Source organism: Heliconius melpomene, chromosome 1 (assembly GCF_056956725.1).
Source record: "Heliconius melpomene rosina isolate 202511_hmr_F chromosome 1, ASM5695672v1, whole genome shotgun sequence".
NCBI lineage: Eukaryota > Metazoa > Arthropoda > Insecta > Lepidoptera > Nymphalidae > Heliconius > Heliconius melpomene.
This window is the reverse complement of record NC_140389.1, coordinates 13,736,684-13,750,489: the sequence shown is the minus strand read 5'-3', so window position 1 is coordinate 13,750,489 and position 13,806 is coordinate 13,736,684. Positions and strand designations below refer to the sequence as shown.

At 31.9% G+C, this 13,806-nt stretch overlaps 2 protein-coding genes across 2 annotated transcripts; both read left to right on the top strand.

Annotated features, from left to right (window-relative positions):
• Positions 1 to 19: 19 nt before the first annotated feature.
• On the top strand, positions 20 to 4,521 carry LOC146541593 (uncharacterized; the record flags this gene model as incomplete). The annotated part of the gene is made up of 8 exons (XM_085195428.1): positions 20 to 514; positions 599 to 812; positions 1,021 to 1,169; positions 2,221 to 2,412; positions 2,872 to 3,049; positions 3,315 to 3,532; positions 3,892 to 4,089; positions 4,306 to 4,521. Coding segments are annotated over 8 exons (1,779 nt in total), but the record flags the coding sequence as incomplete, so codon positions are not given.
• A 274-nt stretch (positions 4,522 to 4,795) lies between these two features.
• LOC146541592 (sodium- and chloride-dependent glycine transporter 1-like) lies at positions 4,796 to 10,054 on the top strand. The gene is made up of 12 exons (XM_085188867.1): positions 4,796 to 5,065; positions 5,157 to 5,288; positions 5,760 to 5,914; positions 5,990 to 6,054; positions 6,731 to 6,863; positions 6,962 to 7,096; positions 7,341 to 7,444; positions 7,518 to 7,755; positions 7,924 to 8,052; positions 8,970 to 9,170; positions 9,597 to 9,725; positions 9,904 to 10,054. Exons 1-12 carry the CDS (start codon positions 4,939 to 4,941, stop codon positions 10,036 to 10,038), a joined length of 1,683 nt encoding a protein of 560 aa, XP_085044993.1. The 5' UTR covers positions 4,796 to 4,938; the 3' UTR covers positions 10,039 to 10,054.
• Positions 10,055 to 13,806: the final 3,752 nt, after the last annotated feature.

Genomic DNA, 13,806 nt, shown 5'->3' with positions numbered 1-13,806 from the left:
CAGTTGAAGGTAATCTTGGTATTTAACAAATCTGTTATTAACAAGTAATCAACTTACATATTATAGTTATGAAATATTATTAAACTTAGAGACTAGACTATATTTCACTAAAATCTTTTCATTAGGATTCCAAGAACGAATAGAGACTGGGATACCCTGGACCCTCATAGAAGAAGCAGCACGACATCATAAATATAAATGTTTGAAAAATAGCATTCCTAAATTGACATTTTCACAGGCGCTTAAAAATAAAATAAGTAATAGTATCCTTAATGGTTTTCTTGATGACCAGTCCAAGTTTAGTCTTCAAGAGCAATGGGAAATTTTACTTCCCATGGTTTTGTGGGACAATGAGAAATTTTCAAATGAAGAAAAGAAAATTTGCTTTCGTAACTGTAACTCGTTGACAGATAACATAACTCAATTATTAAAACGAGCAGTGCAACGAGATGATAGAGACCAATTAAAAAGAGATTTAAAATCAGTCAGAATTTTGAGAGTGTTGAATAGTAAGGTATAATAAAAAAATACTATAAAATTCTACTATAATCTATTTATTAACTTCAATCATCTATTATTAATTTATATTTTTGTCTAGATGACAGAACTGGATAGTGGATTGAAAGATTTTCGTAATCTAACATTGCTGAATTTGTGTGGTAATTACATCGTTGACGTGGATTTTAGCGTCCTTCCGCCGGGATTACAAATCCTAGAACTACAGGCTAACGGTATTACCAGTGTGGATAAATTTGCCGAACATTTGCCTGATTTGATTTATTTAGGATTAGCTAGAAACATTTTATGTAATGGTTAGTTAACCTATACTGGTATTATTTTTATTGTAAATTTTGACTATATTAATAGTATATTAACACAAAAAAAAATAAACGAACAACAAAATTCATCTGTAACTTCCTTATGCTCAATATATGGTAATGTTACACCTTGCTATAATATCTGGTTTGTGATTTGAGATGTAATATATAAAAAAATAAACAAAAATTGTATAATTTTTAGATGATGTCGACAAATTAGCCAAATTGCCCACACAGCTCACTGTGCTAGATTTGTCTGACAATGACATCTGTGACCTAGAAAGTGTATTAGCGGCTGTATCTGTGCTTCCAAATCTCGTCTCGTTGCAGCTTGTTGGAAATCCATGTTCTGTACGGTCTCTACTGTTACCATCAATTAGTTCTAAATATCACGTATAGATGGCGTTCTTGACAATATTCATGTTACTTCATTTACTACCAGACAGTTATTATATGTCCGCGCCAGTGCCCTATCATGTTCATGCAATACAATGTAGAGCGTATAGATGGCGGTACAGTTTTTATTTTAGAAGAAAATATTGCTTTATGTAGAGTATAATAAAAATAAAGCATTAATATTTTTGCAGTAAAATTATTACAAAATATATTTTTCAAATATAGCATTGATATTTTATGTATTTGTATAATATGCAAGTAAAAATATGATGTACAGAGATAGATGCCATGCCATTTTAATAAAGAGAGAGCCAATAGTAGACAAGTAGAGCCAAATCTTCGTCTTACTTTATAAAGCCTGGAAGTTTCCTTGGGCATACACCCAACACCGGTAAATACTATTAGGTAATATGAATCTTGTCCATTGTCAGACACTTAGCATGGTTATAACCAGACACATCCAAATCTTATATGCTATAAGCGCCTACGAACATATTAGGAGCAACATTTTATTTTTTACACTTTATTATATTAGATTCGTAAGCGCTTGTAATTTATTAGAGTACACAGGTGTCTGGCGGGAGGTTTAAACTATGCTAAGCGTCTGGCAATGGACGACGTAATTTCTAATATTATTCCTAAGAAAATATAAAAAAAATGAGCTTTATAATTTAGAGAAAGTTAGGTATTATTTTGTGCATCTTAGTTACCTAATAACTGGCAAAGTAACCGCCACCCAATCTCTATATTCCCTAATAGTACTTACTTACCAGTGTTGGGTGTATGCCCATACAAACTTTCAAGCTCTATAAAATAGCGAAGGTCTGGCTACTATCGGCTCCTAGATTATAGTTAGACATAAGACAATTGACTGTATTTATGTAAGCACGTAATAACGTTAAAATTCTTAATATAAATATATATTGTTGCTCAATGGGTCAGATAGACAACAAAATGATGGGTTTTTTTTTCTTTTGAAAGAATATCAATAATGAAATTGCTTTAGGTCTGTGCAGCGTACGCTCGAACCACCATTATGCAGCTGCCTCGCTTGCAATGGTTAGATAGACGAGAAATTCTTCCTTCAGATAGGCTGGTAGAGCCGGTAGATATTCATCCAGATGAATTACGAAGTGCTTCTTTTAATTTCACCGTGTTCCGCATTATGTCGGTTCCACCACCACCAAAACCTGAAAAGGTATTGTAGTTTTTATTCTTTAAAGTAGATGTTATTATGCAATATAGTGCAAATGAAATTGTTTTAAATGGATCATAAACAATTTTGTAATGTTTACGTTTCTGAACCCGACATTCCGAATATTAGACTATTTGTATTTAAAAGTGAAAACTATAATTTTATTCCCTCCAACTGTAATTTGAATATTAAAATTTATAATTTTCCCCATATACCAGAATTGCAGCGTCTAAATAAAATAAATAAGATATTTTTTCAGCCTCAGGCCTACAATGCAATCCTTATAAATCTAAAACTTCAAGAAACTTTTTATCTTTGTAGTACTTAAATTCTTCTATATTATTATAAATTTCTTCTGTAACACTGTAATAAACACCTAATAAATAAAAAGAACCTTCTGGTTGTAAATAATTTGTTTTTTCTACTTCTTTTATTTAATACATCTTTTAAAAATACTTGAAGGGTGCAACGACGGCGTTTCACGTGGAACTAGAACTGCCTTTACTCGATTCAACCAGGCGAAATTTTCTGATGTTCCGCAATAATGATTCACTGATAGAGATGCTACCGATACCAGAGGACGATGTGTGGCCGCCAAGTAAAATGGCGCATTCGTTTGTGGACAGCAAATTAGCTGTTGGTAAAGAAATTATTATTAGTTAAAAAGAATATATAGACATTATAAATAATAATAGATACTTTAAATATAAATATCGACGATCCTGATAAATCTGATGTTAAACAAAAGTTTGATATTGAAGTCAATATACAATGTTCAAGAGTTGATGGGAAATGGCATTACAAAGTAATCCCATCAGTGATAACCACGTGACATGACTAGATTACATAGACATACATCATGAATATTACAGTAAAAAATGTTTTATTTTTTTTAACACGTTTAGATCCTTCAACTTCAGTGCATGAGTCGGATATTTACAATCAATTGACGGCAAAGAACTCTCGTGAGATTTTGCATTTCAAGATATTCGAAAGCAACCATGTTCAATGGAACAAAATAATGAACTTCCAAGAGCCAACCATTAAAATATTTTGTCCAAATCTTACAGCACTAAGGGACACTTTTCGCACTATTATAACTATTAGATTAGTATATACTGTGGTAAGATATACTTACTATATTACTAACAAACTTTATATTTGTTATTTTTAATTTTATATATTATATTGATGAGCACTAGGGGAGGCCTTTGTCCAGAAGTGGACTTTGAAAGGTGGATGGATGAATGAATAGATGGATATTATATTTACGTAATTAGCCATTAAGAATGTAATGCTTGTCATTTTTGTTATTTAGTGGAAAAACCAAACATGTTTTTGTTAAAAATTATACACATTTAAAAAAAAAAATTAAGATGTTTAGTTATATTAAACAAAAAATATACAATTTTAAATGACATAATATAAACATTTATGTTTTCTTAGAAAAACAGAACTTATTTTTTTTTTATCTATTTACAGACAACAGTTGGAAAACAAAATAAATCTGATAAGAAAAGTTCTCAACATTTCAAGCAGCCAGGGGAACAACGTGTGATTTTGGCTACTATAAATTGCGCTCTTAGACAGCCGGACTGGAGTCAATCATCTCAGCATTTTCACTGGGACGAATCACTGGACACAAATGATGCTATTCACTGGGGGGATGGTGACCTTTCAGTAACTATAATTTAATATATATATTTTTTAATTAATTATATTTTAGCATTACAATAATTTGCTACTTAAGCTTTATTAAGCTTTTTAAAAGCAAGCTAAATGCAAAATGATAGTAGTTGTTGAGCACGGTTCATCTTTCTTAATTTGATAAAATGTAAAATAAATGTTATTAGTGAAATTTAGAATAGAAAATCAAATATAACTCTATTATTTCAGGTATTACAATATACAATGGCAGCACCAAAAACTCCTAAAGGAAAAGCTGACACTGATCCAACTTCAGCAAAACAAGTTCCACCTGACGTCATGACGTGTCATTTCGGATTTGGGATTGACACTTTGCGTCCTTAAATTGTCACGTTAAATGTTTTCATTTATACATATGTATCTATTAATAGAAATAATCCCTTTATTCATTTAATATTAAAATTTCGGCTGTGGCACAGAAGTAAAGTAAATAAGTGCATGTTTAACTAAAAATTTCTTGCATGTGTCGTAATCGTATTAGTATAAATAGCGCTTACATGTGATATACAAACTGCTTATTCAATACAAAACGTTTTGTTTGCATTTTATTTCCCTTTTGTAAATTTTAAAATACTCCAGTTACTTTTCAAGTTGGATTTCAGCATCATTAAATATTTCTAAATATATTTTACATAATTGTGTTCTATTAATATATTTACCTGTTTTATTTCTAAATTTCAAAGACAATTTTGTGAGCAGATGTGTAATAAATAATAAATACATATGTAATTGAGTATATCCTCAATTTAGAAGATTGGTCAGTGTAGATCGTGATGGGGTCTGGTACACATACACACTCTTACAGAAGTTAGTTGTATATGAATGGCGAAAGAGAGAGAGCATGAGCGCTGGGGCAGCCAGCTGGAATATTTGTTATCATGTCTTGGATATGCAGTAGGAATCGGAAATATTTGGAGATTTCCATTCCTTTGTTACAGAAATGGCGGCGGTAAGTTTTTAATTCTTTTTATATTTTTATGCCGATAAAAATTAAATTGTCGTACTCTCTTTACTCTACTCACTTTATTTTGTGTCTACAGGTGCGTTCCTCATCCCGTATTTCCTAACACTTGTAACGTGTGGCATTCCACTGGTATATTTAGAAACTTTACTAGGACAATTTGCTAGTGCTGGATGCATTTCAGTATTCAACATTAATCCTCTATTTAAAGGTACGCTTGAGTTAGAGATCAATTGTTTTTACCTTTTTTAGCTTCACGTTTTATCCTGCACGTACCACAGAGCGAATCTAATGTTGAGACACTCTGCCGAGTTTATCGTAGGCGTATTAATGGCGGAACTTAACGCAGCGCTTTGCCTTGTTACCAAAGCGAGGAATAGAAAGTATGAATTCATTCTGCCAAATGGTATCGAACCCACAATCGATGCGTCTATACATTTCTGCCACTGCGCCACGAGTCTCATTTTAAAGCATTTTTATGAACTGCCATTTTACTTTGAGTAGGTAATTTATATTGTTTATCCTCATGCTTCTCTTATATCGTGCGTAGCTTAACTTACAGGATAGATCGATAGTGTTAAAATAGTCGTCTCGTTCCTAAAATTTTAAATATTTTCCTATTTTTATATGAAAGTATGGAAAATTTTGTAATATTTTAGATTCATCAAAAAGGTCTTTCCAGGTGCCGGCTACGCTGTAATAGTATTAAACGTTATAGCAATGATATATTTCGCAACCATAATGGCCTATCCCGTATTATTTATATATCATTCATTTAGCTCACCTCTACCCTGGCAGAGCTGTGACAATCCATGGAATACAGATAGATGTCTAGAGGTAACGCGTCTTACCCATAATGTGATAAATATTCACTAAAAAATATAAACTTGAGAACTGTTATTTTATTTCCAGATTACTGGAAATTATAGTCTATCAGCCAACCAAACAGTCACTACGCCTCAAGATGAATTTTTTCAGTAAGTTTATTTACCTACTTCTAATCTAAGAATATTACAATACTAGCGGACGCGCGCAGCTTCGCTTCCTTATTTAGGGGTGAATCCTAATAAACTACGAAACATGTGAATGAAAGATTTTTAAGAGTCAAAATTTAAAATTTTATAAAAATCGGTGGCGATTTAAAGATATTTCCATACAAAATTTCAACCCCTTAATTGCACGTTTAGGGGGTGAATTCTAGAAAACCATGAAACACATGTTCAATTAAATATTTTTAAGAGTCTAAATTTCAAATTTTATAATAATCGGTGGCGTTTTAAAGATTTTTCCATACACACTTTCAACCCCTTATTTGCACCCTTAGGGGGAGAATTCTAGAAAACGATGAAACACGTGTTCAATTAAATACTTTTAACAAACTAAATTTCAAATTTTATAAATATCGGTGCTGATTTTAATTTGTTTTCATACAAACTTTCAACCCCTATTTCACCCCTTTAGGGTTAAAATTTTTCAAAATCCCTTCTTAGTGGATGTCCAGATTACGAATGCAAACATCTGTCCAAATTCCACGTTTCTACGCACAACGGTTACGGCTGTGCGTGCGTCTTACCTCAGTCAGTGAGGACAAGTCCTTTTATATATATAGATTATTAGATATAAAAATTCTAAATAATTATTATACTTTTACAGCATACGCCTACTGAACGTGTCTTCAGGCCTAAGCCAGATAGGAGGTATAGTTTGGCCAGTACTTTGGAGCAACGTGATCTGCTGGATTCTCGTCTATCTTTGCATTTGTAACGGAGTCAAAAGCGTTGGTAAAGTAAATACAGAGACAAATAGAACCACTTTAACTGGAAAATTGCCAACAAACTTATTTTTCTGAAAGTGGACTTCTCGTAAATCTATTTGTGTTCACAGATCGTGTACTTCACAGTTTTGTTTCCGTATGTGGTACTTTGTGCCTTATTCGTACGGGGCATAACGTTGCCCGGGGCTTGGCAGGGTATACTTTATTTTGTTCTTCCGGATTGGAGTCAGTTGGCCAGACCAAAGGTAATTGAAAATACATCTCGTCTTTATAGTTACACCGTTATTTATCAATAAAATTATAAGAACATGAATATAATTGTTATTTCTGTTGTATTTCTTCTCTATTTTTTAGTGATAATAATTTCAATTATCTGTTTATACAAAGATACAATAGAAAATTAAGGCTTACATTTTTGGTACACTTTTTAAAGACATCTGTAGATATTTATGTCATCAGTCTGTATTTTTAAAAGTATCTATATTTTAGATTTGGGCGGATGCAGCGACACAGTTGTTCTATTCTCTAGGCCCAGGTTGGGGTGGGCTTGTTAGTATGGCAAGTTTTAACAAATTCCATTACAATAACTTGCGGTTTGTATTTCTTATTACTATAATTAAATATATATTTTTTTGCTTTTAACTATATTTAATGAATTCTTTCCAGGCCATCAATTATAATTCCTTTCGCAAACAGCGCTACAAGTATATGGGGAGGGTTTGTTGTGTTCTCCGTGTTAGGGTTTGCAGCGGAACGTGCCAAAGTGCCAATCGGACAGGTAGCGGCGGCGGGCCCCGGTCTGGCATTTGTTACCTACCCTACTGCCGTGACTATGATGCCAGCCCCCAACTTTTGGGCAATTACATTTTTTGTAATGCTGTTCTTTCTTGGTATTGATACAATGGTAGGTTTTGTTAGTTTTTACATGTTTTTAAATTTTATATATATATTTTTAGCCATATATATATATCTTTAAGATTTTATTTAAATAAATTTTAAATTATGTTATTATTGCTATAAATTAACCGATCAGTACGTTAACTAACTAAATTGAATTTTAAATTACTTTCAGTTTGTTACGATTGAGGCGATTATAGCTGGAGTCCTGGACGAATTTTCATACTTACGGTCTAGGAAAAAAATTGTAACATTCTTGACTTGCTTGTTTCTATTTAGCCTCTCCATAATATGTAACACTGAGGTAAGTAAAATAGCAAAATGTTTTATTGTTATTCTTTAAAGCTTATCTCGAAGCTTTTCTATGTATAGCTTGTCTTGAAGTAGTCATTATAAAATACAAACGGTTAATAAAAAAAACTAAAAGACAAAAGAGAATTGTAATTATTATCACCAACTTTATAGTTTATCAACTACATATTTTATAGATAGTTGTATGTTATTTTAATACTGAGGACGGCCGTTATACGTTTATCAATATTTACTTCCTTAATAATACGTTCGCGTGTTTTCCAGCATTAAAAGTTTAGTATCGCAGTAAAACACCCCGCTGAATGATTTAATCTTTTTCATTGCAATTAAAGTGTTAACAATTGCAAGTTAAAAACTTGACTGCTTTACTCCCTAAGGTAAACGACCTGGGTTAATGTAAAGGATAAAAGTTTGTATTGGCAGCTTGATATATCGTTTTACTTCTTTCAAAGACTTTAAGCCGTAGCGAGCACCTACAAAAAAGAACTTTAATTGTGATAATTCAACTTTACATCAATATTTTTAACAAGTTGTTTCATAAAATTAGGTCAAGTAAACTAATTTATTTATACAGAAGTACCTATTAGGATAGCATCAATGAGTAAGGCCATATAGTTAAATGCAAATACAAATGCTATTTTCACATCAAATCAAACTATCATCACCAGCTGGTAATTCAATCTATTCACATGTATGGAACAGCCCATTGATGCCAATAAAATCATCGACTACTGTCACTTCACGTGTATACGTTCAATCTGAATGTTCCATTTCCTTTTTATCGCCTTAAATTGAATACGATTCAAAACGATTTATTCAGATCACTCCTTCGCATTATAGGTCAAGTAAAAATAATTGAATTCTATTTATTGGCCAGTCTTTTAGGTTATTTTTTTTTTACCATTTCAGGGAGGTCTACATATAATTGGTCTTCTAGATGCTCATGTCGCAATCGCTTGTGTACCTGTCGTTTGTGGCCTAGAAGTAATAGCAGCTGTGTACACATATGGATCCAAAAAACTTTCATTAGATGTACAATTCATGACTGGCAAGCCATTACTACCTATTTGGTTATTTCTTTGGAAATATTTGATACCAGTTTTGTTATTGGTAAGATCAATAAGATGATGTTTATTTTATTTATATTAGTTACATTAAATAGTTATAATTCTTTTATCTAAGAAAAAACATATCTTCAACAACTATTGGCAAAAAATAAAAAACACTGTTGTGCAAATTTTGACCCTTGGAATTATTTTTTTCCTGTTCTTTTTTATAACTGTAAGCAGAAGGTTAGGCAGAGGCGTGTTAACACCCCGTTCCCCACTTTTCGCCAAATTCTGGAGGCATTGCGTGTTGAGTAGCGGGCCTCAACGCCGCGCTTTGCCTTGATACCAGAGCGAAGAAATGAAAATATAAATTTAAATAAATATTTCCTATCCTCGTTTGGGGATCTAACCCACAACCAGTCGATATTGCAGCACACTTTGTCCCCTGCGCCACAACTAGCCACAATAATATTTTTATTTATTACAGATAATAACAATTTACTCATTGCGAGAAGCATCCGGTCTGGCGGGATGGTTTGTTGCTCTCGTCTCTATTATTTGCATACCAATTTACGCGGGAAAAATGATCTACGAAGCTAAGGGATCGCTAAAACAGGTTTCATAAAAAAAAAAAAATATTTTTAAAAGTTTTAAATAAATATAAAAAATAATCGAACAATTTTGAACTATTTTAAATTGTATTCAGATGTAACGTAAAATACAAGACTTTTCTCATGTTTCTCTCCATATACGGATATAAGTTATTTAAGTTGTTTAAGTTTATCTTTTTTCAGAGGATAAAACAATCTTCAAAACCAAATACTCATTGGGGACCAGTGGAACCTGAAATAAGAAATCGATGGAAGTCATTTAATGACGATCGAACTGCACCTTTAACATCAATGTTGCTTTGTAATAATGAAAATTAAAATTGATGATAACAAAGTCTATTTTATTTAAAGCACAGATATATAAATGTAAAAAAAAAAAATTACGGAATAATATATATATTTTTTTAGTTATTGAAATTTATATGGAATTGATATCGAGATTTTACGATAGTGATATCAAACAAACAAAACAAACAAAATACTCTTTATTGTACCATAGAAAAGACACATATACATGTATTTAATACATAGAACAGTACAATTGGCGGCCTTATCGCTAAGAGAGCGATCTCTTCCAGGCAACCTTTGGGTAGAAAAGAGAATACATTGTCTGAAAAGGGAAGGGGTGTACAGAGCTGATATCTAGTTTTACACACACATACATAAATAAATAAATACAGACATACATACATACATACATACATACATACATACATACATACATACATACATACATACATACATACACACATACATAAATATATAAATAAATACATAATACTTTGCTTATAAAATAATTTCTTTTTTTTTTGAACACAGAAACAAGAACATGAAATAAATACAAAAAATACTATCGAAACCTAGGTACTTATAGCGTTAAAATGATATCATTTCGCTAAACAAAAGATATTGACACCATTTTATCTTTCACTTTCCACTATTTAGAAAGAATCCTTACTAAGTTAAGTGATGAAACTTAATACAACGTACTTGTTCTGAACACATATTCACACGCATGTTGTGGATGTATGTAAAAAATCAACTAGCGCATAGTATTTGTTTGCAGATGCTCACATACGTGATTACTTTGCGATAATGCGCAAAAAGGTGGGATCTGTTATACAAAGAGTAAGGGCAAGCGCCAACAGCATCCTGAAGGTATTTGCAGATAGAGTGGATGGGCCCACAATAGGGAGATTTATTAGGTTACATGTGCAAAATTAGCTATGTGTTTTAAAAGTTATTATATTATTATGTATTATTATATTTATATTTGTTATCTTTTGTATTTTATTTTACTAACATAGTTCTTAAGTCATTGTACTAACCAGCTATGAGCCCATGTAGCTTGAGAATAAAAGATTTTTATTTTATTTTTTTTTTATTTTTATAGTATTCTTCATTTTCCACAAAGAAATAAAAACTGATACTAAGAATAAACTTTAACCTTTTTTATGTTAATCAACCAAGTAAGCTTAACCCAGAAGCTTTTCAGTGGTGGCGTGGTGCTAAGCTACGCAAATCCTATTAATTCTATGTTAAAACCTTTTTGCAACACTGGTTGTCGTAATTACAACTGACACTATTATGCGTCTGTCATAATTATATTTATATATCTTTATTTTTTTTTGGTTATAAATTTGCTGTGATAATGCAATAAAATCTAAATTATAGTGAAATTATGTAAATTTTCGCGTGTAATTTTAATTATCAAAATTTAAAGTGAAATTTATACCTGTAAAACATTAAATAGTGAAAATGGATAACAACAATGCTGATAATACCCAAAGGGAGGAAAAAGACAAAAGAGTTAAAATACAGGTAGAAGCATTTCTTCTTTTTTATTAAAATATACCTAATAAGATTTAGGTATATTAAGTTAATTAATATTGTATTGAAAATTAATATGCTAATACTAATATTAGCTACTAGTGAAGGTGAACTCGAAACTTGTGTAAAGAACATTTGGCGCTAATAGCGTCATCACTTGCGTCTACCGTATCTACATGTACTTATGTAAATAATATTTCTAATCTGAAGTTTTGTTATATTTGCTTACTCTCGTAAAAAGAATTAATTAATTAATTTAGTGTAACAATCATTGGTAATATTCAATATAAAAAAATAAATAAATCAGCTTCACGCTGTATCCTGCATATCCACGCATGTACACAGCTGGATAGGCAGAGGGAACCTAGTGTTAAAACACTCCGTTCCGCGCTTTGCCTCGACACCAGAGCGAAGAAATGGAAATATAAATGTAAATAAATATTTCACTTCGTCGAGTGGAGACCGAACCCACAAACGTCGCGTTACATTCACAAATAATATTAAACATTATTACTAATTGTATAGATAATAGAGATTTAACCTTGATTAACAAAACAGCTTCATTTGGTGAGATCGCCAAGTAATTTAATGTAAACAATATAAGATTATAAATTTATTATTACTAAAATATATGTACTGCAATTGGTCCTTGTACAATGCTGGAATTAATAGATAAAATGAAATATTTTTTTATTTAATTTAAATATTTAGATCGAAATTGTACTTTATTTAAAGCTTTATTTATTTTTCTTCATAAATTTAAAAAATAATTGATCTTTGTAAATTAAATTATTCATAAAGGTAGAAGGTGAAGATGAAACTGGGGAAGGAGAAACAGGAAGAAAAAAAATGAAACGATTTCAGTTACCAGATCTACCTCGATGGTGGCAAGCTAAAATAATACAATATGCGTGAGTGTTCATTTTACTTATGGCTGCATTTTTACTCTCTACTTTAGCACCTGCATTTCAGGTAGGCTCGTTCTTTACTTTCCGTCTTTTTTAGAAAAAAAGCTCTAAACACTAAATGGGTCCTAAATTGAATAATTTGTACTTTTAAACAAGTACAGCAGTTGTTTTTTGTAGTAAAAATAAATTGCATTAACTACTAAATTCTTCTTCCGGTTCATATTATCGTACGAGGACACTGTTATATTAACCTCGTGTTTTTATAACACAAATTTTTAAAATCATAAATATATTTGTATCATAATCAACACGTGACCTGCTATCGCTATTGAGAACATTAGAATAAAAAATATTAAGAGCTGTTCGTGATTGAACTTGTTGCTGTGCCATAATTTTATATCAAGTGACCGATATAGCACCGTCGTTGCAAGTGTGGACGTGGTGGTTATTTAGAGTTCGATTATCTTCTTCTTCTTCTTTGTCGTTTCACTCTTGACAGAGCGGCCGTGGTCATCCTTTTTAAAGGTTGGTGGTGCACCACACAGTCCGTCTCGTTGGTTTACGTCGAGTTCCCGGAGTATGGACTCGTTCATTCTAAATTCCGGCCAAGACACTCCAAGCATTTTCCTCTAGCACCACTTCTTCTCGTCTCTCTTCCGAAGCGTCCATGTCACTTTTGTCCGATTATCACTTGGATTTTAATATTTAAAAAGAGTTTTTATCTCAATTTAATTAGACAAACTGTAATACTCAGCCTTACCATGCAATGTATTTAGAAAAATTATCATGATTTTCCTGTCACAAAGATAGTAAACTTTTTACATAAACTATGTAAAATGAACTTTGGCTTCCATGTTCCTGAGTTGGTAATGTTTTTCCCAAATGAGTGCCATAAATATTTGTCAGTGAATAATAAATGAAAAGTTTCTATTATTTGTATAATGCAAAGGCCTCAGTTTCAACTGACCCGGTCGGGGCTGGCGACATTCGCGCCATCTGGGTCACTTCTCGGTCGAGCTTTTTACACAAGTGTGACGCATCGAACGAATTTTCAATAATTTTTTTAAATATTTTATTAACATATGGTGAATGTGGTAATATAAGGAGATATATATAAGGATCGTTATTGAGCTTTAATTTTCAATAGTAATTAATAACATAACATAAGATATCGAAGTTTGTGCACTACTTCCTACTTTTCTTGACATTTAATTAAATATAATGTAAACAAACCTAATTGATTGTATGGAAAATTATCCACGATGGGTTTGGGGCGTGAGATTAATGTTCGCGTGTGACACGTGGGGCGCCAAGGGGCCTAGGGTGGTAGGGTGGTAGGGCACAACGG

What these genes read in the sequence shown, in the direction of transcription:
- LOC146541592 (XM_085188867.1), top strand. Translation starts at nt 4,939, where the DNA reads ATGGCGAAAGAGAGAGAGCATGAGCGCTGGGGCAGCCAGCTGGAATAT. An exon ending in CATTAATCCTCTATTTAAAG is followed by an intron (nt 5,289 to 5,759) that starts GTACGCTTGAGT and finishes AGGTCTTTCCAG; the next exon opens with GTGCCGGCTACGCTGTAATA. An exon ending in CCTCAAGATGAATTTTTTCA is followed by an intron (nt 6,055 to 6,730) that starts GTAAGTTTATTT and finishes ATACTTTTACAG; the next exon opens with CATACGCCTACTGAACGTGT.